This window comes from Scaptodrosophila lebanonensis, unplaced genomic scaffold (genome assembly GCF_003285725.1).
Source record: "Scaptodrosophila lebanonensis strain 11010-0011.00,11010-0021.00 unplaced genomic scaffold, SlebRS2 tig00000053-arrow-pilon, whole genome shotgun sequence".
Classification (NCBI taxonomy): Eukaryota; Metazoa; Arthropoda; class Insecta; order Diptera; family Drosophilidae; genus Scaptodrosophila; species Scaptodrosophila lebanonensis.
The window spans coordinates 8587010-8611019 of NW_022060548.1; the positions used below are offsets into that span (position 1 = coordinate 8587010).

The 24010-nt window shown below is 36.8% G+C and overlaps 2 protein-coding genes across 4 annotated transcripts in view; one reads left to right on the top strand and one right to left on the bottom strand.

The window, feature by feature from the left end:
- LOC115623873 (atrial natriuretic peptide receptor 1) overlaps positions 1-23239 on the top strand; it is a 35666-nt gene extending 12427 nt beyond the window's left edge. For both annotated transcript variants that reach the window (XM_030518420.1, XM_030518419.1), the window contains exons 2-10: positions 1085-2337; positions 8806-8920; positions 13381-13525; positions 15633-16059; positions 16117-16845; positions 17517-17681; positions 19662-19845; positions 20597-20969; positions 21279-23239. In XM_030518420.1, the coding sequence (XP_030374280.1) occupies positions 1404-2337; positions 8806-8920; positions 13381-13525; positions 15633-16059; positions 16117-16845; positions 17517-17681; positions 19662-19845; positions 20597-20969; positions 21279-22706 (4500 nt within the window). In that variant the 5' untranslated portion in view covers positions 1085-1403 and the 3' untranslated portion in view covers positions 22707-23239. The remainder of the gene's footprint in view (positions 1-1084; positions 2338-8805; positions 8921-13380; positions 13526-15632; positions 16060-16116; positions 16846-17516; positions 17682-19661; positions 19846-20596; positions 20970-21278) is intronic.
- LOC115623874 lies at positions 17720-19602 on the bottom strand. Of its 2 annotated transcripts, none has more exons than XM_030518421.1 (2): positions 19143-19602; positions 17720-18423 (listed from the first exon to the last, which is right to left on the bottom strand). In XM_030518421.1, exons 1-2 carry the CDS (start codon positions 19438-19440, stop codon positions 18089-18091), a joined length of 633 nt encoding a protein of 210 aa, XP_030374281.1. In that variant the 5' UTR covers positions 19441-19602; the 3' UTR covers positions 17720-18088. The 2 variants fall into 2 exon arrangements, with proteins under 2 accessions (XP_030374281.1, XP_030374282.1); XM_030518422.1 differs by having other exon boundaries at positions 17720-18420; positions 19143-19601.
- Positions 23240-24010: the final 771 nt, after the last annotated feature.

Consider the following 24010-nt stretch of genomic DNA (forward strand, 5'->3'; position numbering starts at 1 on the left):
AATAAGATATCGTAGAGACATGGCTTTTTTACTTCAGTTTTATAAAAACAGCTATCTTTTTAAATAAATCGAAATGAAAGGAAATTCCAATTCATTTGCTTCAAAAAAAAAGAAACAAATATATAAGGTATAAACTAATTAGTTTATAAATGCTACTTATTATATATAATGTATAAAAGACTTTTATTTAATTAAACACAGAACCAACGTACTTTGTTGAATTCTTGGAACTTTATTTTGAGTCTGTTGGCCTCTCTAATTCGTTCATGAACTGAGAATCAAACCAGTTTCTATATTCAAAAACATTATAATATAGTACGGAGATAATATAGTAATAGTAATATAATACTAATGCATAATACACATTTTAGGCAGTTTAGTGCAATAAAGTTGGAATTAATTTATGTATGTTTTGAACAATTTTGGCCTAATTTTTCTTTTAAATTATATTGTGTTCTCTGCTTACACTTATCTTTTTTTTCAAAAATACCCACATGTTTATGGATGTTTCTTGTTAAATATTTGCGTATTAGTAAGTGTTGCTTTTCTAACATTGTTAGGGCGTTTCAAGTTTCAGGTTATATTCAAATTTTGTAAGGGATCTAATAAAGATAGTTTAATGGGGATTCCTCAACTTTTTTGTGTTGCAATTGAATTATGCACAAAAGTGGAAGCTTATCCAATTTTATCAGATCACTTGGAAGATATTTAATTTAATGAAAGATTATTAAATTTCAAACAAACACTGGTGTCAATTTTATTTTTGAATTTTTGTGAACTTATTTTATTAATTTCATATTTTCTTTATTGTTCATAAATTTGTATTGCCATAAAATGTATTTATTTGCATATAAGTACAATTTATAACATGTGCCTCGCTGTGTCAGCAAATACTTAATAAATAATTAATTGATTAAAACAGAAAGAAAACAAAAGTTTGACCTCAGAAATGACAAAAAATTTCAATTAAAAAGCAGTGCCGAAGTTGAAAGGATTTTCAACCAAAAAGCCGATAAAAGTGCAAAACAAAAAATATAGTAAAACAAAATTGTGGAGAATTAAAAATTTGTGCATTTTTTTGCAGAAAACAAAAAGGTTGAGTGCAGAATGAAATGAAATCATAATGTGATAATAAACAGAACATTTCCAAGTTATGAGATCATCCGGCAACGGGAATGAGCAGTAAAAAGTGCAAAGCTTAAAAACTCGAACACGCAGCTCCAAAATAAAACAAAACAAAACCAAAATAAAACAAAACACAACAACAACAACAACAACAACTGCAAACACAAAGCAATAAAGGCAAGCAAATAAAGCCAACTAGTCGGACACATTCCAACAAAGGGAAAAGAGGCGCGCTGGCCACGCAGTCGCGAGCTGTGCGCCAAAGCCAGACGCGCAGAATGCACAGCATAGCAGCACAAGAACAACAACGACAACAACAAAAACAACGACGTCGAAAATACATAATATCAGACATAAGCTATCAGCTGTTGCTGCTCCTCCTGCTGCTGTTGTTGCCGAGTCCGCAGAGTCAGTCCCTCGCCTGGTTCTACGATGTGGAGGCAGTGGCCGGCACCGCCGGCGTTGGATCCGACGAGCACAGCTTCAAGACCCCGGAGACGAAGCACTCGCATAAATCGCAGAGCACACAACTGGTCCAGCACTTCCCCATGGCCCCCCACCCGCACAAGCATCTGCCACGACGCCAGCTCGTCTTTGTCGCTCTGCTCCCGTCTGTAGAGTCTGACAATAAGAACGACTGCATTATGCCGAAGGTGCTGCCCGTGCTGGAGCTGGGGATTGCGAAGGTGCAGCGTCTGGGCTTTGTGGGCGGGGCCCTCTTCGACATTACGCTGATATCGCGCGATACCTTTTGCTCCTCGAAATACGGACCCATCGGCTTCTTCGAGATCTACACCCAATGGCCGGAGGTGAATGCCGTCTTCGGACTGCCCTGCGAGTATGTGTTGGCGCCCATTTCGCGGTATGCCGATGTCTGGCAGGTGCCCGTCCTCACCAGCGGGGGCAATGCCAAGGAGTTCAATAAGAAATCCGAGAGCTATTCGACGCTGACACGCCTCAAGGGCGCCCAAGTCAATAATCTGGGGAATGTGGTGCGCGCCATTCTGGACAACTTCAACTGGACCCGCACCGCTCTAATCTATCAGAACGAGAACGTAAAGGTCAAGGGGAACTCGGTGTGCTTCCTCTGTCTCGCCGCCATACACGATACTATCGAGAAGCAGTCGGTGTACCAGCTAGGATTCGATACAACCGCCTGGACCAAAGCCGATATCCTGCGCATGCTCAAGAATGTGGCCATGCAGTCGAGAAGTAAGTTCCATAGCCACACCTCTATATCTATTGATTTCCTTCATCGATTATGTGAGATGAAATTTAAAAACCCCCAGCAAACGGTCCAAAGTTAATCTATATTTTACGAAAGTTATTTCAGTCCACAATAGATTATTATTTAAAAGAAGCTACTATTGCCTATGCTTGAATTTTAACCGGTAGTAGTAGTTCTCTTTAAAACTAATCATTTATTTATTTGAAGTTGCAATGTTGAAATAATCATAAATTAATATTCTATAAACTACGAAAGTCAGTTTTGTATTTACTCTTAATTTAATCATTTATTTATTTGACGTTTCAAAGCTAAAATAATAATATAATAATAATCTATAAGCTATTTTGTATACGAAAGTCATTTTTCTGCCGCTGGAAACAACTTTTGTATATACTTTTCATATTGGACCGATGTGCGCTGAACCAATAAGTAATTAAAAACTAAGAAAAAGAAAGAAATTTTTGAAATATAGTATCTGTTCCTCCCATAAAAATATGCAATTGTTAAGACTTTCCTCGCTGGAAGCAACTGTTTTTCTGCTGCATTAATCAGCTTTTTTTTTTTTTGGTATCTTGATTGATGCACATATCAATTCTAATTAATATGCAAACCATGTCCATATCAGCGCTCATTATACTTGTATATTCCAATTATAGACATGTCTGCGCTGCTAATGAAAACAAACAAATACAAGCAAAAAACAGACCAATAAAACAGAAGAAATAAAATAAACAAATCATGCAAATAAACCCATTGGTGGTCGCCCTTGAACTTGCATTTCTATTGTTAGCTCTTCGCCATTGTCCAAAAACTTTCTTTGTTAGCAATCGGATGGGTTTATGGAATCAACACAGGTCATTAAAATACCGCACGTACTAAGTACACTTGGGCTGAGCAGACGCCCAGAATTATTTTTAATTATAACATTTACATGCGACAAAGTTCGTCGCTATTTATTGTACTTAAAAATAGCAACAAATAAATTATTTTCTGAACTGTCGGCCAACCACCGCCCATTAAAAGTCAATTAGCAGGGAGCTGTGAATACTGCGTTGAACGCAGACCTCTATTCCCCTATTTATGTATGCATAACAATTATTATTGTTTATTGTGTTAATAGCCAATATATAAATTGAAATGAGTTGTAATTAATTTTTTTGGCATTGGTGCGCATATTTCGGACACGGCTCTATCTATTTCTGTTTCATTAAAATCTGACAGCATCACAGTTTTCCCTTAATTATGGATGCGCTTTTCAATTGACAGTTTTCAATTAGCTTTGATTTCCGTTCAACGTTTTTTGCTTACATATTTCCATTACTCATACGCAGTGTGGGGCGCAATGCACATCTATTTATAAATATAACTTTATTGCCATGGAAATATATAGTATAATTGATATGCATATTGCCCACATATATGTAAATGTGCTCCTACATACATACGAGTATATACTATATATTATATTATATATATGATTGCCAGCATTAGAACTCAGACAATTTCCCAATATCTAGTTGAAGCTTCCTTGAATAGGTTATAAGGTTAAGGTGTACATAATAATCACATAAATAATCTAGCTAATAGACAAGGAAGGCATTGAACGGAAGGAATATCTAAATGATCATTAGTTTACTTTAGATTGTGTATAATAATATATATTATAATAATATCTAAAGACCACAAGTGCCTTATTGCTTTAGACCTGTTTCGCAGTAACACCTAAAACCTCAGCCATTTCCTCAAGATTTTCTTTTTCCAGCTCCTTAAATAAATGAAGTAATTCTGTCATTGCTATGATTTTTCATTCTATTCAATCAAAAGGGCTTACTCCAACGATTGAATGAATTTAAAATACGAATAAGTGTCATTCCAGCTTATTCTTTATGATATCAAAACATTTCTTAATATGTCTCTTCTCAATAAGAATATCATTCCTTGGGTTCCTTGAGATGATAAAGCCATCTAAGTGGACTCCTTCTTTTAAAGAACATAATCCAGAAAATAAAACAATGTAGGGCTTCTGTCAAGGGAAAGACCCAGATATTTGATTACGTCCACCACAGGAATGCGATCGGAATTTTCTCTATAATGGAGCACAGTTTTCTCATTTAAGACCAAATATTGTTTGAAAATATAGTAGAATATAGAAAATATAGTATAGAGAATATAGCATATGACTTATTATATGTAAACTCTAGTTAAATACTTGAAGATGATGTTCATTAGCGCCAGCAATATAGACAAATTCCTTTCAATCATAAAATGTGTCTTTATACATTCGCATGCAAAGTGTTTCATCATTAATCATCTTTTATTATCATTTATACCATTTCCTCATTCATCATAAATATATATTTCATTTATTCTTACTATTATTAGCAATTCGAAATACATTTTGCACGGATTGTTAAATAATTATCATTTATTCGCAGAAGTTGATAGGCACCGTATAATTCCTCATTAAATTGATTACAATTAATTATTTGATATAATTTGTATTTGATATAATTAGTTTGTAATTTACAACAGCTATCAAGACTTTCTTAGCACATGACAAACATACTAGTGTAGATTTATTTCACCCAAAACTGACTCACAACGCTAATTCGAATTATGACACTATACTTGTAGCCAGCAAATTGTATTTTATTAGCTGCGCAACTTTCGCAAACAACTTGTGCAGCATATAGTACTCATATGTATGTAGATGTGTGTGTGTAGACATTTAACATCAATAATTACATAGCAACCTGTACTCACCTGTATCGTGGCACCTACTTGTACATGCATATCTTGGCCGCTAATTAATTAATGACTCAATGCAGCTTACAGACAGTCCAACCAGCAGTCATGCAAATGCAAAACAACAACAATTATAACTGATACATCATATACTATACATATTGTTTATTGTATATCGCATATACAAGTATATAAGCGTAGTCAGACACGTGCACGCGGATTTGGTTTTTGTTTTCGGTTGTGCAAGCGAATCATTTCAAAATGTCATAATTAAATCAAGCAAAACATTTTCCACTGAACTTGACATTGACGGTTCATCAAGTATACGACCAGTTGGCTGCTGCTCTCTCGCTCACACACAGCGACAGCAGTAAGCAGCCACAAGCAACAAGCAACTAGAATTTGACAACGCCTCCTTAAATAATTAAAAGCATTTGCTTTTGATATAATGACGTTGCAAATTGCATTGCACACTGGGAAGAGGTGCTGGGTGGTGGGGGAGACAGATACTGGGTGGGAGCGACAACAATGTTGGCTAGAAATGAAATAACATTTGCCTTTTGTAAGTGGCATATTACATTTACAATTCCAGCAACTGATGCAACCCAGTTACGACGCACCTGGTGGGCCGTATTGTGCAGGGCAGAGGTTGTAAGTGGGCGTCATTCAAATGAGATATTTAGGATTCCAGCAAGTGGTTTATAATTAACTGCTGAGACCGCAACTAAATCATTAAGTACTCGGCCCACCCACTGGACACTAGTGACTAAAAGCGTGCAACCGGTGGTGTTCAAATTAATTTACTGATTAATAACCAGTAATTAACGCTCAGTAAGCACACCTTTTGATCTACGTAGGTGAATCCTACTTACAGTTTGTAGAAACCCCCTACCCTTCATTTGTGTTCCATGCAAGTCAGTATTATTTATTGTTTAGTAATACTTCCACTTTTGACCTACATACCTTCCCCAATTCACTAATTCACTGCTGAACAGATTGAAGCGCACTTTAAAAATCAATTGTGTCCAATATCTTTCAATGTTTACTTACCAGCTACTACCTAAAAATGAATAATAATAAATATATTTTTAGTGCTCCAGTCAGCGAGCAAACTATGCTTATCTAGCCTCTCCTAGAATTTTAATAATACATGTATAATATAATAGGGATAGCTCTTAAAACAGTTTAAACTGTTGAATGCTAATTTTATGCCAGCCATTTCAAACTATAAACTGTTATATAATTACAAAGTACCCCAATACTACAAATACTTATAATAATTATTAAATTAATATTAATATAAAATATATATGATAAATACATGAAAACCTTAGACCTATAGATGTTAGTTTCTGAGATCAAACCGTTCATACAGTCGAACAATTATTTGCTTCTTAATATATATATGTATGTATATGTACAGTTTTTGTACGGTTGGTAAATGCTCTACACAACTAACTATTTATTTCTATTTAAGCTGTGAACTACTTACTTAGTTCCAAGCTACTTAATTAACTAATGCTTTGTTAGTGAAATCTAACATGCTCTACTCCGTTACAAATTTGATTTCAATTGTTTTTGAACATTTTGATGAGAGGAATAGTTTCTCACAATTGAGTAATCCGATTTCTATTCAAATAGCACTAGTTCCTACCAAATATTAGACAGCTTGGCACTATTTCTCTGCAACAACTTGCACTTTAACGCCTCCGAATTGTTCAAATAAGTCTTAATTAGTCATATTAGATTTTCATTACAGCTCGACAGCACATCTCAGAATCCGCTGCTGCTATTTAAATATGCTTAGATAAACATTTTAGCAAATGTATAAACATATTTGATATGCAAATGCTAAATGAATTAGCTTTATTTACAATTTGTGGCATCGTACGAGTATGTGTGTTATGGCCATTGGCTAATTGCTGATGTTGTACAATTATTTATTCACTGGCAGTTTGTTTAAATTAGCCGAAATGAACATGAATTGAACTATTATTTAGTAAAATGTAATTTTTGGCATGTCACTAATGCATTTGAATTCAATTAAAAGTTCCTTGGCTTCAGGCAGACAAGAGAATAGTTTCAGATTGAATTTATGAATGTAAGTGAATTATCTAGAGCATCACACATAGAGTATTTATTTATAGTTTTATAAATTATAGTGACATAATTTCTCAAAACTTTACTATTTAATTATAGTGATTTAATTATACTGTAGCTTAACAAATATTTTTGTTATCATTTTGAAAACAGTTTCTAAAGTGTGCACAGAGGGAGAGATTTTTAAAAACTTGTTTAGGGCACGAATCCAGAATACACCACCAATCTGAGCTTTCTAAAACTAATAGTGGAAACAACTGAAATTTTTAAATACACAAACATTTATTTTCAAATCAATTACTGATGGGCAATCATTACAGCTTTGAAAAGTTTAATTTTTTATAACAAACGCAAGTGCTAAGATCTGCTCATCATTTATCTTGACGAATGGCCAGCAGAGATTTTCAATTTATCTTTTTTAAGTTAGTAGTTATTATGTGCAGGTCTATGTTTATAACTGTAGGCACCACATTAGCCAACTACTTAGCTCCAATTACGATCTGTAGTTTTATTTATTTTATTTGCTCATTTAGACTTAAGTCTTAGTGCTTTAATTGCAAAAAGTAAAGGACCTGTAATTTTCAGTTTATTAAAATAAAGATGGCCCAATGAACGTTGCGTTATTAACCTATATAGTCCTATTAAGGAGTTAAGGAAGGAATTAAGGAAGCTACCTTGTGTGCCCTTTCGCCTTCCATTAGACAATGAATTTTAGATTTGTTTATAGCTTTAAAAATTTTTTTTTCTGCTATGGTAATACATATATTTTCTTGTAGTCCAAAATATTTTAAAGAGCGATCCCGAAATGGCATTTTTGACATTGATCCTTGTGCTATTACTATTGTATTGCTTTCAGGCTGCCCGATTCATCATTAAAACGTTGTTGTCGTACTTCTTAACTCAACTACTTGTATATATTTATGTATGTATAAAATAAACATGCCGATAATGAAAACTTCGCTTAATTAACATTCGACGTTAATTCTTAAGTAGCCATTCAAGCCATTCCCATTCTAAAAATATCATGTTTGAAAGTTTAATTCGAATAATGAATTACTCCTGCTATAGTAGTAATGTTTGTAGTTCTTCTGTCTAATTTGATGGACATTAAAAGCATCCGCCAGACTATTTCATGCGAGTACGAGTGGGGATTTTTGTGACGCGATTGAAACTTTTTAGTGCTGCCAGCGGCTTCCTAAACCTCCTCAGGCATGTCAAACAAACATTAACTGCTTTCAGAGTCAGAGCCACTGTAATCAGCGGAAAGACTAACAACAAAATTAGTGCTGACGTCAAAAACGAATACCCTTCTTCCTCGCAGACATTATTGTGTCTGTCACAGTGAAGAACTGCTACGAGTATGAAAAATTCCACTACGTTGTTAACAAAATGTACACATTTTGTACAAATTAATACATTTTTAATGATTCGACCGCGACGGGGCATGTCGTTTGTTCTATTATTAGATCTAGACATTCACTATCTAGCCGAATATAAATCTCCATAGTCTGTGACTGGTAGCTTGAAGCTGTTAACTCAACACCTTGTTGTATCAAATGCTGTTTTATTTATTTAACTTTATTTTTTTTTAATTCAATTTTTTGCAGTTGTCATTATGTGCGCCGATCCGCAGTCGATACGTCAAATTATGCTGACAGCCGAGGAGTTGAATATGATCGATAGCGGTGAATATGTTTTCATCAATATTGAATTATTTTCGCGGTGAGTACCAAAATTTACGTTAACACACACACACACACACACACGCATAGATAGATAGATACTTATGTATGAACATCAATTATCGCGCAAAATATGAAAAGGCAACCAACAATCAAAATCAGGCAAACAGTAGAGGGAAAAAAACAACCGATAATTTATAACAATTGAACATTTTGAGCGCCTCACATGTTGTTGCCTTTCACTTCTGTGGCTATTTAAAGCAAGCCAACAACAACAACAAACAAACAAATCGCGTACATTTCAATTCTTGAACAATAACAAACCATTAGTCAAGGTTATTAAACAAAATTATGAAATTGACCAAAAAATTGTCAGTTAGCTAAAAATAGATTTGCAATCGTTGAAGGCGTTTTTACTAATGTTTATATAAGGAAATTCCATTATCGACACATGTCTATATCTCAACATCTTGCAGCATAATTTACAACCTCTCTATAAACAATAACTGAGTGCCAGCAATAACAATAATAGCCGCCCACAACAAAATTAAAATATACAGCTGACACGATATCTGTGCACGCAGAAATCTATTTGCAAACACATTTTTTAGTGCTTATATATACGTACTTAAGTGGTATGATTTATATTAGGCGCAGAATGTAGAAAGTTAAGAAGGAGCGGAGGTAATAACGTTGTTAACACCTTTTGAGGCCGAGCTGTCTCTGGAAGCATCAGCCAAACTGCAAAAACTGATAGACCAGATGGCAGAATTATCTGAAGGCAGCAATCTTTCTGAAGAAATCTTTTAGAGTTGGTATATGAAGTGCTTAAGTGATAAGATTTAGATTAGGCCTGCAGAATGGAGGTATAACACTATCAACAATTCTAAGACAACCACTGTCTTTAGGAGCATCATACACATAACACCTGCTAGAAGAGTTAGAATAATTGCCCGAAAGCAGCTGAAAAGAAGAGGTGATGTTAACAAATGAAAAATTTTAAAACTTTTAAAAATTCTAAGACAAGGCAAAGAATTCTTTCCAAATCCATGTTTAGAAGCATTACAAGAACCCGTAGAAGAGTTAAAAGAGATAGAAGAATTGTAAGAATGCTGTTTGGGAAGCTGCAGAGAAAATGGAAAGTTTCAAATAGTAATATTTTAACATTATCAACGATTATAATTCCATCTGTACAATTCTTTGGAAATCTGCTTTCATAAGCATCATTTACATTGCAAGAAGTGATAAAATAACAAAATAACTAAAAGGAGCAGAAGCTTCGAATCGTACTACAAGTACATATTCTAACATTATCAATAATTCTAAGGTAAAATATAGAAGTCTTCAGAAATCTCTTAGAAATGCTTCTAAATGTTTCTTTGCATTTACATTGCAAAAATGGATGGAAAAGATAATACAATTATTTTTTAACATTATCAGAATGCTAAGGTAAACTATAGTAATATTTGCAAGTCTGTTCTTAGAAGCATATTAGCATTAGCCATATTACATGAAAGGATACAAGAATAAAAAGATAGAGATTGAACAATTATTCGAAAGCAGCTTGGAAATCTAGAAAGAAATAGTAATATTTTAAATAATGATAACTTATTGAACTCTATGCCAGAATCAACCTAATTTATTTATTAGTTTACTTACATTAAAAAAGGTATTGCTGTAAATATATTTATAGTTATAGATTACATTTTCTTTCAAATTCTTCAGTAGTCAGGCTGTCATGCAAGAATATATCTGCGTATTAAAAACAATTAGACCCTAATTATATTTTAAAATGCTCTCTTTAAACAAAAGAATTGAGTCTTTAAACAGCTTATTATAACATTATAATTGTTGTTATCATGCCTACATTTTCAGCTTTTCTCTATATATACTCGTATGTACATACATATTTATATTTTTTTCTTTTCTTTATTGATTAAATAAACAGTTATTTAAAGAACAAACTAAGCGGTCTGCTCTATAATTATAGACTTTGTGGTAATGAGACAGAAAGCCCCAAATTAAAAAGTACAACAAAAACGCTGACTCATACACATACTCGTATATCCCTCGCACCCACACAACCACTCTCTTCTTATCTGCAATTAAATAGTGGGCCCCGGGCACACACTCTAGACGGTATTTGGAGGCTTTTAGACAGATTACGTGACGTGTTTTGTGTACTTTTGTCACTTGCTCGTCGTAGTTCATGAATTGTTGTTAGACTCGTTGGGAAAAATTAAGTAGCGCTTGACACATTTCAAGTTGAAAGATAGACAAAGAGCTTTCAAACATATTTACATTTTTAGATAAATGTATGAAAGAAGCACGTGATAGATAATAGACACAACGAAAAAGTTTCCGACACTTTTCGAAAGCCGAAAGTCCATTAATGACAAGCGAAAAAATCATTCAAAAACAGATTTACAAAGAGCAACAATATCAATATATACATGTATATACAAAAGTATATATAGAAGTATTGAAATGTATAAATAAAAGGATCGATATTCTAGTAGCCGGGCACTTCATATTTGCATGCGCAGTCGCATTCGTCTAATCGCCAGCGACCTTAATGAACTTGTAATCAGTTAGAAACGGGTGCAAACATGTATATATAAACAAATAGTATGTATATATATACATACATATATACTTATAAGTGTGTAAGCATTGCATTTCCTTGTAAGAAGCGTTTTGTTTTATATTTGTTTCTAATTGGCGCCAAGCAGAAGCTTTTATGGCTTAAATGCTGACGACAACAATAATCAGCAGATATTTAGACTTCTATAAAAAAATAAATATTAAAAATTATAATCAACTAATCTGAAAGATTCTGTCCAAATCTAGCGGCAAAATATATCGTTAGAAACAAAAAAAAAACAGAAACGGTGCAGCTCTACAAGAAAACGGATCAAAGCTGATTAAATAGCAGATATTGTGGCGCCAAGTTAGAGCCAGATTATGAAAGCAATTAACTATTCTGAGATACGATTACGATTAACTTTGTCGATTGAGATTACCATTTCCTGTGGTTAGCAATATTTACTTTATCATTACTCAATCGGAAAAACGGAAAAAGATATCTCTGTTCTTTGTTGTAGAGCTTCTTGATGTAACCTTGTGTTGTGAACTTAATGTTTTAATATCAAGAGTGAAGGATGCTTATAATACAAAACTTGCAAATATTATTTTACAATTATAACTCAACTGGAAGAGGAGATAAATAAATTTCTTTATCAACATTTTTGAGAGTCTGTTTACACATATCACAAATGTATTTGTAATATATTCTTAAACCTTTTAAAAAACAATGAAGATAAAGAAAATATTTCCCATTGTCATTAAATTCTTAATTTAGGAAATAAAATCTGTTTATTAATTGTTAACATTTAAATTAAAAACCCTATTCATGTGTATTATTTTGCGACCGTTGTTTACACTTGAGATATATTTCTTGATCTGAAAGCTTGCCTTTATTATGAAATTTTTATCAAGAATTAGGTAAAAAGAATATATTTGCTTCTTAAAAATATTACATGCTTAAATTGTAATTTAAATTTTCGAGTTAACGAGCTGCTTCAGTCGACAATAGCAATAGTAATAGGTATAAGATGATGTAATATAATTTAAGATGAATTAAGATGAGCTGATGTGAGATGATGTAAGATGCTATAAAATAATATTTGAAAGACTTCAGTACATCAATTCTACAGCGTAGTGGAAGGGAATGGTAAGAGCCACCATCTGTTCTAGCTGTGAGTTGAAGCCTGAAGAATTTGAGCAGATTTTTAAATGACGTTTTTTTAATATTCTTTTTGATTGATGTATCCTTTTCATATATTTAAAAACAAATATATCTAAAAATCGATCTAAACTGGTTTATCTATTTTTTATCGGCATGGATTGCTTGGCTTACAAAAGAATGCAAACCCTTCAATTTCAATTCAATTCAGGGCACATATGTACTATCACGCCAGATAGATTTATTCAAGTTTTCTTCAAAGCTTCATTGCAATTACATGCTTTACTTTCCAACTATTCGATTCGCTTTTAAATACATAAGCCAGTCCATCCAGCTGGCTGGCTGTCTTGTTAACAGCCAAGCTGACATTAAATTGAAAATATTGACTGATAAGAAGTACATACAAGTATACTATGTATGTATAGTATATATATAATTGTCCAACTACTTAGAGGCTCCAGCGACTGAGACATCGACATAGGGAGACGCATTCACTAAGCAGTTTTAGATTTGCTTAGCTGTTTTCCACACATATATATATATACAACCATATACTACTATATATTTTTTTGCAATGCTATTTATAAATGTTTTATGACGCATATCAAAGCAGAAACCAAACGCAGCAACTTTTAAATGCATTGATAAGCCACAGAGTACAAAATACAGATACCTAGGGGGCAAAACTACAGTCCACAAATAATAGAAATATAGCTTTGTTGTAAGTGTTGTAATTGATTTCTTTTGTTTTCCAGTGTGCCGTATCTAACATCGAAGCCGTGGTATGACAAGAACGATACGGATTTGAATAACGAGCGAGCCAAGAAGGCCTACACAGCCATGTTGACCGTCACCCCCAAGCAGCCGAATGACGATGAATACACCCGTGTGTCCAATGAGGTAAGCCATACAGTTTTAATTTGCATGAAAATCGACTTTATCTATGCATGCTGCTACCAATTCGAATGTGGCAACTGAACCACAGGGACTGCTGTCAACATGGTTAGCTGAGAATGGTTTGATTAAGAGCTCAGAGGCCATGGGTGGATTGTAAAGCCTCTATTTTGTGTGAAGCGTATTTCCTTTTGGAAGAAGACTATATATATTGTTTTGAAATTAAACCAAATAAAGCAAAGCAACATGAAAAGTTTAACGAAGAAGATGATATAAAAGATGATATTAGATGAAATGAGATGATGGATTATTCGTAGAACTTGCTAAATTCTACAGCTTAGTGAGAAGTAATAGAACCTTTCTTTAGCATTTCTACGCACATGATTGCCGTTACTCAATGATGTAGAGGCTCCTTCTGGAAAAACACAACACTATTTTGAAATTTAAAACAGATGATATAAGATGAAATGAGATGTCGTAAATTCTTCAGACTAGTGACAAGCAATAGAAAATGCGACAGCCATTCTTTAGCAATATCTACGTCCCGGATTGCCGTTGTTCATTCCGCAGACTCATGCATATTGAATGATGTAGCGGAGATAATTGGGTGGCTCTATTTTACATATGTTGAGTTGACAATCTGCAAATATTTATTGTTGATATTAGAACACTAACAACAAAGCGACACAACACCTGAACATTTGTTAACCAATTTTCAAAGTGCACACACACTTCAGAAGCCAGATGGCTCCTTTCATATGAAAGCTCGTCTGCTGCGTTTGGCAGAAGCCAATGGCAAACTTAATGGAGAGGGAATATATTGCTTGTGATTTGCTGCAGTGGCTGCCTCGGCAACTCTCAGCTAATGACTTGCACTTGCCGGTGGCCTGAAGCTTATAGTTGATGCCTCCAAGTTGGCACTTTGACATTTCGCTAAAGCCCCCAATGAGCCTCTGGCACATATAGTATTTAGTCGAGAGGCGACAATCTCGTTTATGTCAAAAAACAGACTGCTGTCCTAGTTACACAAAGCCGAGGGGTTTTGTGGAACTTCAAAACCGTCACCTTTTCATTAAGGTATTTGAGTCTGTTGTGAAACTTAAGAAATGGTTTTGGTACGAAGAGTTCTGCCTGAATTTTGATAATAATTCTCTAAATAGTTGATGCCATAGAGCATGATCTATTGTTTAAATAACTTTGAAAATTAAATCTGGCAAGCACTATTTCGCTTATGATTGTTAAAGCTCTGGGTACATGAGCTCAGATCCAATTATAAAGCTTGCATTTTAGAGACTATCAGGCATATTTTGTTCTTTAAAAATTGAAAAGAAAAATGTACAAGCTTTTCATCTCTTCATTTGCATAGCGAATTGTTGTTTTCTGTTTTTCCTCCCTATTTGAAAAGCCGCTTATGCAGCTGAACAACTTGATTGCGTTTTTCCGTTTACTCTTAAGCTGGAGCAGCTGCTCTGGAAATATAATCGCGACTTCAAAAGGAATGCGACACAAAATGCACTTTCTGAGCTTCTAGTCCTCCAATGTTGCACTGCTGCATTGCCCCAATGCTGCCACTTGCCACCTACAATGAGAGAAAATAGTATGCAAGTTTGGCAAAGCGACGAGTCATAACTTCCGCATGAATTGTGACAAAAAGTCGTTACGTTTCCAGACGAGCGGACACATAATTGAATTTACACGCAGGCCGCCAAAGCAATTAAGCAGAGGGAAACAGAGGGAGTGGACAGCAGACAGACCCGCTGCAGACAGCAATCATGATGGGGTCAAGGATGATGGCAAATCATCTAGTCCACTAGAGTCGCTTTCAACAATTATTCACAAAAGGTTAAAAAAAGGGCAGCCTAAAACAATATTGTGCTATCTAGGAATGGCAGAAGAACAAAAATTTTAAATTGGATTTAAAGGAAGGAATAACTAATATTGCTAATTATGTTAACTTCAAACTTTTCTTAGAAAGGCTGGAAGTCAAAGGGGGCTGGAAAGTAAAACTTGAATCAAAACAGCACAAACTACCAAAGATACTTGTAAAGAATAAGCTTGGACTTTAATTTTTGATACTCAGTCTTACATATTCACACGTATCTCCTGATTTCAGATCAAAACTATTGCCGCAGCCAAATACAATTATACGTTTAGCGATAACGAACCCATTTCGGCTTTCGTTACCTCCTTCTTCGATGGAGTGCTGCTTTACGCCAGTGCTCTGAACGACAGCATTAGGGACGATCCGAGCGTGCTGACACGACCCATCAATGGTACGGATATGGTGCGACGGATGTGGAATCGCAGCTTCACGGGCATTACGGGGAATGTGACGATCGATGCAAATGGGGATCGTTTGTCGGCCTATTCGTTGCTGGACATGAATCCGCACACGGGTCGCTTTGAGATTGTGGCACACTTTCTGCACAATCGACTGGAGTTCGAGGCCAAGAAGGACATTCACTGGCCGGGCGATCGCGAGGAGGCGCCGCCCGATCGACCCACCTGCGGCTACGATGGTGCACTCTGTCCCGACAATTGTGAGTAACTGAAAGCCTAGCCCTGAAGTGATAATGAGAGCACATTTATATTTAAAGCTCTGCCTGGCTATGCCATATTGTCGATTGTGCTGTTCCTATTGCTGATCATTATGGCTGTGTGCTTCTTCTTCGGCTATCGCCACTATATTGCCGAGGCGGAGATCAACTCGATGAGCTGGAAAGTGTCGCTGGAGGATGTCATGTTTCGGGATACAGCGGAGCGCGCACTTCGCGGCTCCTTCCACTCGCTGGTCAAGCAAAGTTCTCAACTGACGCTCATGTCCGATGACATGGTGTCGATCAATGGCGATCGACAGCTCTTCATACCAGTGGGGATGTTCAAGAAGAGCAAAGTGGCCATCAAGCCCGTGGATGTGGACAATGTCCAGGCGCTGCTCACACGCAGCCTTATGCTGGAGCTGAAGCGCATGAAGGATCTCCAACACGATCATTTGGTGAAGTTCTACGGCGCCTGTTTGGATCCGAGACGCAGTTTTCTGCTCACCGAATACTGTCCCAAGGGCTCGCTGCAGGACATACTGGAGAACGAACAGTTCCAACTGGACTGGATGTTCAAATTATCGCTCATGCACGACATTGTCAGAGGTATGCAGTTCCTCCATAGCTCCGACATACGCTCCCATGGCAATCTCAAGTCCTCCAACTGTGTGGTGGACTCTCGTTTCGTCCTCAAAATAACGGATTTCGGCTTGCACTCTCTGAGGCGTACGCGCTACGACATGGAGAGCGATGTCGAGAACTGCAACAGTCATGCATATTGGAGCAGTAAGTCCACAATGATATTAAAAACTATTCTACTATTATGCCATAAATCCCTTCGAAAACTTCTATATATCTGATCCAAAGTGTCTTGTTCTGGATAAGCACTGTTTTTCAACTGTGAAAATATTTGAGAAGCAAGCATTTCTTTTAAGGAAAATGGAATCATTTTGGAACCAATTATGAACCCGTTTGGAACCTTAAAAAGCTTTTTAAATCAATTTCGAACCAATTATGTATAGCTTTAAACTGCTTCCTTCCTCCTTCTCCTTGAAATCCTACTCAACATAAACTCACTAAATATTTGGCATAAAGATCAATTTAGTTATTAGAAAGCCAAAATCTTCATAATTTTATCGACCTTCGATTTTATTTTCCATCACAAAATAAACTTCCAATTAGTCTATTTTTATATTTCTATGCTCTAATTCCATATTGAAGGGCAATATTTAAACAAATTATATAAAATTTAATAGACTTAAAGGACATATGCACATACCCTTAACAACTTCCTTTGGCAACTATCACATCCCAGCTAGGCATATGCCATTAGCTTTACATAAGTATTAATAAATAATAAAATCCTAATTATGTAGTTACAGAATACTGCAGAGTATAGTGCTCTCTATAAATGTTGTTGCATATTTAAAGGCGTTTCACCATTCTCTTCCGCACAGAACTCCTATGGACTGCCCCAGAATTGCTGAAATTGGAACAGCAACGACCACCGGAGGGCACTCAGAAGGGCGATGTCTATGCCTTTGGCATAATTGTGCACGAAATAACGACTCGACAGGGGCCGTTCTATTTGGGGAAATGCGCATACGAGAAATCGCCACAAGGTATGACGATGAGGATGAAACACACAAACACACACAGATACAGAAAAATGAATGCATTTTATTGTGTGAGTAACTGGAACATAATTTTGAAAATGTTGGCGCACATTTCGGGACCACAAGTATCACTCTGCCTGTCCTACATGCCAATTGTTTGATTAAATGTGCAATATTACGCATACGCCGCGTTGATTTCATCTAGAACCGATACTTCTCCTCAGTCGAGTCATCCTTTTCCAACTTTTCGCCGACACTTGTCTGCCATGCGGCCAAATTTAATTGTGGTGCTCTCAAAAGTTACACACCCACTTGGAAAATCAAATTTTGCAACGGCAAAGTTCTCACCACCAGTCGGGAACTTTCTTCTCTTTTTTTCCCCAAAACAAATCATTGCAAATTCATGGACTGTACTAGCAATGACAGGTGCTCTCCGTGTCGGAGGAGGAGGGGGCGCTGCCACAACTGCCCCACCACCAAAACCAGGAGCACCAACCCTTTTTCCGCTTCTCCCTCAGAGTCTGCTTCATCGGCCACTTCCCGTTCTTGGTGAGAACTGCGGTTCTGCGGCTGTTCTGTTCCCGCCAGGCCTGTCGCAGCTGCTGCTGTCGCTCCAAATCGTGCAGCCATTCGATGCGGGATCTGTCCCAACCACAGCTATAGCAATGCATCCCATGGTACTTGCAGTTATGGGGCCCGAATATGATGTCCGCATCAGTGGGTGTAGCCGGCGTTGTTTTCCCTTCTGCTATTCGCGATGCAAATGTGAAAATAAATTTGAATTTAAATTTAGTTCGCGTGGTACACGAATTGTGGTCAGACAGCAAAATAATTTGGACACAAATTTCAAGAGACTAAGAGTTTTGGATTTTAGTTAAAGGTTGTATTAAAATTATTTGCTTATCTGTCACTTCCTGAAATAATCAATTAACCTTTTTAATTGGATTTGATTTTTAGCTTTCGCTAACTTACTTCATCTATCTCTTAAAAAAAAATATATTCCCAAATCGAAACATTCCTTACGAACAAACTTAACTGAAGCCACTTGTTTAAACATGCTATACCTTTAGTATTTTGAGGATAAAGTTTAAAGTAAAGCTCGAAATAAGTTTAAATTCTTAGTTAAATTCAAAGCCCTTCTCTGCGCTTCTCATACGACGCAGCTAAGACACTTCAAGTACCAATTAGCCCATGAACCGAGTGGCCGGCTTCGCTAATAATTGAAATTCATTTTTTTTAAAAGAGCTCTGGTCACTCCAATTTTGTACGAAAGTCTAAATAGGTGGCTGAACAAAGGACAAGGGATTTCATTTATTTAAAACTTATATTAAAACTAATTATTTTATAAACTGATCAAATATTAAATACACTCGACAAAAATGTCGGTTTAAATGGGAACTATGAACAGAATTTTGTAGCAGACCTGCCTGACCTTTAACTTATGATAATCAATTCAATAAACCCTACCTTTTATCAGCAATTTGCTGTTCATATGCTTCGCCGCATGTTTCCAGGACTTGCTGGTCGGTATTTTGCAACCTCCGCCTTGCAAGCGTCGATTTGCATTGTTTATATAGATGGCCTCGAGCAGATATTGGCTGTTGGGATGCAGTCTGCTGAGTTGTTCCTTCACCGACCGAGTGTCCGATAGATATGGACGGATGCCTTCCAGAAATTGTTGCTTGTAGAGGGACTTGCTGCGCCTGCTGCCAGAACTGGGGCAATTCAGCACTTTAAGTGGCGTGTCGTTTCCGTGTGTGAACATCGTGTGAACAGGAGCCGAAAGGTCCAGAGGCAAACATCGATTCTTTGGCTAAGCGACCCGCCTGTTCATGCCGTCTTCTGTAGGCTGTGTTCGTGTGTGTCTGTTTGTTTTTTTGATTTGATTGAAACATAAAGTACTCGTACACCAACAATTTACATAATCGAAACATATGGAGTTTGAAAACTAAGGCATGGCCCTAATCAAATGTTACTCATTTGCAGAGATCGTCGAGCTGGTCAAGAGCTTTCATCCGCAAGTAATGCTGAAGCCATTTCGACCGGAGCTGGAACCCAATGAAGACACCAAGGCTGATATCAATGGCATCATAAGGCGCTGTTGGGCAGAGGATGCAGCCGAACGACCCGACTTCAATACCCTCAAGTGCATGATTCGAAAGTTTAATAAGTGAGTAACAGTCTAATTTAAATACCCAACGATATTAGTTGTTCTTTTCATTCCAATTATTTTCAAATTGAAATAAACAATAATCCTCTTCATCGTTCGGGATTCTTTTAAATAGAATAAAATTAAATGTTAAAATCCATTTTTAAAAGCAAATCATAATTCATAGGAAAATTTTTTTACAAAACAATCTTTAAGGATGTTTTAATAAAACTTAGAAAAATATACTGAAAAACAATTTTGCCTTTAAGAGAAATAATAAAATAATTTGTCAATTTAGTTTGTTCTTTTCGAAAACATAGTAATGTTCCTTTTTAACATTTTAGCTTTAAAGAAACCTAAGATTTCTTTTAATGGCTAGATCTGAAAAAGTCTTTAATTTAAATATTGAACAAAATATTGCCCTAGCGCTAAATTATAAGAAACTGTAAGAAACTTTCATTAATTTTAGTGATGCAAATGATAAAGAGAAAAATTTTAATAAAATAATTTTTTAAATTTAGAAAACTGAGTCCAACATCTGAAGCAGTTTAAAAATTTAAAACAAAACTGAATCTAAAGATAACATTTAACAAACAAAACATATTTTCTTAATATAGAAAATAAAAAAGTTCTCCTTTAGTTAGTGTTTGCAAAGAAAAATGAAACTAAAGAAACAATTTTCCTTTTTTAATAATGAATGAAGATCTACATAGTCCTATCAACCAAATCATCGATTGATAGCATTATTTATAACAATGAACAACTCTTCTAGGGACAACGAAACGGGCAACATTGTGGATAATCTGCTCAAACGCATGGAGCTATATGCGAATAATTTGGAGGAGCTAGTCGAGGAACGCACCCAGGACTATCATGAGGAGAAGAAGAAGTGTGAAAAGCTGCTCTATCAACTGCTGCCGCAGAGCGTGGCAGCTCAGCTGATCAGTGGCCAGCCAGTGGTGGCCGAGACCTTCGATCAGGTGACCATATACTTCAGCGACATTGTGGGCTTCACAGCCATCTCGGCAGAGAGCACTCCCATGCAGGTTGTGCAATTTCTGAACGATCTCTATACCTGCTTCGATTCCATTGTCGAGAACTTCGATGTCTATAAGGTGGAGACCATTGGCGATGCCTATATGGTGGTAAGTGCTTATAAAGAAATATGTAGCACATGTATTTAAATATCTCTTTAGAATAATAACTCTAAGAAAATGTACATTTAATCGCTACTTCCCCCATTTGCGGGTTGAATTTTTCACAAATATTTTATTTGTGCGTCTTGTGCTCAAATGTTAGCTGTCAAGTCGAAGTAGATCGAAGTTTGATTTGATATCTGAAGATTCTAGTTCACTTTAATATAGATCGACTAGATTTTATAACTGAAGCTTACTCTTTTTACTCTTTTTTACCTAATGTTGAACAAGTACTAACACATCCGATTTTCTTTCCAGGTCTCTGGTCTGCCGATTCGAAATGGCAATCAGCATGCACGGGAAATAGCTCGTCTGGCCTTGGCGCTACTCGAGGCGGTGCACAACTTCGTGATTCATCATCGGCCGCAGGACAGACTGAAGCTGCGAATCGGACTCCATACGGGGGCGTGTGTAGCCGGCGTGGTGGGTCTTAAGATGCCGCGCTATTGTCTTTTCGGCGATACCGTCAATACGGCTTCGCGCATGGAATCGAATGGGGAGGCACTGAAGATACACATCAGTGAGATGACGAAGAAGGCGTTGGACGAGTTTGGTACGTTCGTGACCACACAACGGGGCTTTGTGCCCATGAAGGGCAAGGGCGAGATGCTCACGTACTGGCTGGAGGGGGAGGTGCCGCGCCCCAACGACGTGATCTCACCCAGCAAATTGCTGCTGACCCGCCGCTCCTCGCTCAAACAGCCGCAACACAAGCAGCACATACTCCACAAGCAATACTCAGAGCTGGGCGTGGCCCCAACACCCACACAATTGCATATGACCCCAAATAGGGGTGGTGTTGGGTCGCCAGCGGAGGAAGAGGAACAGCGTCCAGTGGTGGTGGCAGCTGCCACCTCAAATTTGCGGGTGAAGCGCAAAATCAGCTCCTCCTCCCCCAAGCTGAATGGCAACAGCTTTGATAGCCACTTTTTCAACAACAAGACTGACGAGGGCAACTGCAATTCGGAGGCACTGTGTGCTGCGACCGCCGCTCCTGGCCAGCTGGACAGGCTGAAGCAGAAGACTTGTGATATATACAGCAGTCGCTCGTTACGCGGCACCGACGCCACAGACAACTGGGAGTTGGCCAACTTCCGGTTGCCCCTCTCTGGCGCCCTCAAGAATCACAACAACAACAGCTTGATGGGCGTCGGTCCGCTGGCGCCCCTGCGCCACTCCCACACACAATCGAATTCCAGTTCAAATCTGAGCGGCATTCTGCAACCGGCGCGCAGTCGTCTGAAGCAATCGCCCACGATCTCAATACTAATGACGTCAGCGAGTCCTGACACTGGACAACGTCAGAAGGCAGAGTCCAGCCAGCTGAGTTACAGCAGCAAAACGCCGCTGCTGGACGAGAGCCGACCGGAGGAGGGAGGAAAGCCGCAGGTGGCCATAATGGCGCCACAGACCAGCAACATTCCCCCCAGCAGTGATAATCTTTATGGCGGCGGCTATATGGGTCTGAGCCAATTGGCTCATCACCATCATCATCATGCGGCCAACAATGTGCATAGCATGAAGAATTACAAGCAGCTGCTATCGAACAGCCTGGCCGAAGAGTGTCCTCCACGCACCGTAGCCGGCGTAGGTGTGGGCGTTGGTGTTGGTGTTGGTGTGGGCGTGGTTGGAGGCGTTAACAACAGCGGAGTAACGCAACCGCTTTTGGCCAAAATCAATTCGTAGTCGTAGCTATAAGTGGGTCCATCCAAGGACCCACTTGAATGTACATTTTGAATTCCTTTCCTCCACTCCAATCGCCTCGACTCTAATCTAGATCGTACCAACTCGTAATTATGCATCTTAATGTACTTCTTTGTGATAGTAAGCTAAATCCAAGTTGAACAATTTAATAATAAAGGAATCGAAGAATACGTACATATACACATACATATATAGTATATTACACATATATGATATACACTTAACTAGTTGGTTTCTAAGTAGCGAATTGTTTTATAAACATACTGTAAACATTTCATAGGCTGTTTGGAGCGCAGCTTTGCAAGCGATTGAAAGTTACGCTTTAATTCTGAATTAATTAAGTCGTTCCTTGTGCTTTGAATATCGAAAATATCGACTCAATATATATATTCTATGTAATTTACCATCAAGAGTTAATTATTAAAGTTGATTTTAAGTGTAGAATGTAATCTAAATGCATTGTTAAAGATTTGTGTAATTATTTAGTATTAAATAAATATTTATTTTTAACCTAATGCAGTGCAGTTAATTGTCTATTTGTTTTTCAATTTGTTTAAAACGAAATCTCTACGACCAGACGTGCATTTAACAAGTACGATTTAATAAGTCAATCCTTTAATTTTAAACATTGCAAAAACCAACAAATTATAGTTTCTTATAATTAATGCTAATTATTTGATGCATACTTATTTTGTATATATTATTCTTATATATTATACCCAAAGGTACACACCAAAGGAGGCGTGGCAAATCCCACAAGGATCTCAGAAGGTGCAAGAGCTAGAATTACCAAACTTGGTATCCAGACTCCACTTAGCCCTAGATAGATCAAGTTTGCCCCGCCATTAGTAATTTTCCACGCATATAAACACACAAATAATTATTCCACAAATATGTTCAGAGTATTTCAAAGTCGGGACACCCGACTTAAGCTTCTCCACTTGTTATAAACTGAATTAAAATTTTTTTTATCAATTAGTAAAAATCTGTTCGCACGCGTTCCTTTTACACCAAAATTTGTGAATAGTAGAATTATAATTTTTGCAGTTTCGGAAAAATCTGCCATTTAAGTAGAACACACAACACTTTAAATATCTTTCGCCATTGTGTCTACTACTTAAAAGATCAGAAAAACACTACAGGAAGACGATGTGTTCAATGCTGTTTTCTCAAGAAGTAAATTTAAAAAGTAGAACTTCGTATAAGCACTGCATTTTAATTGTTACTACTTAAGGAACAAGCATCCTTTTTATAACTTAAAAAAAAAAAAAAAAATGGAGTGGAAG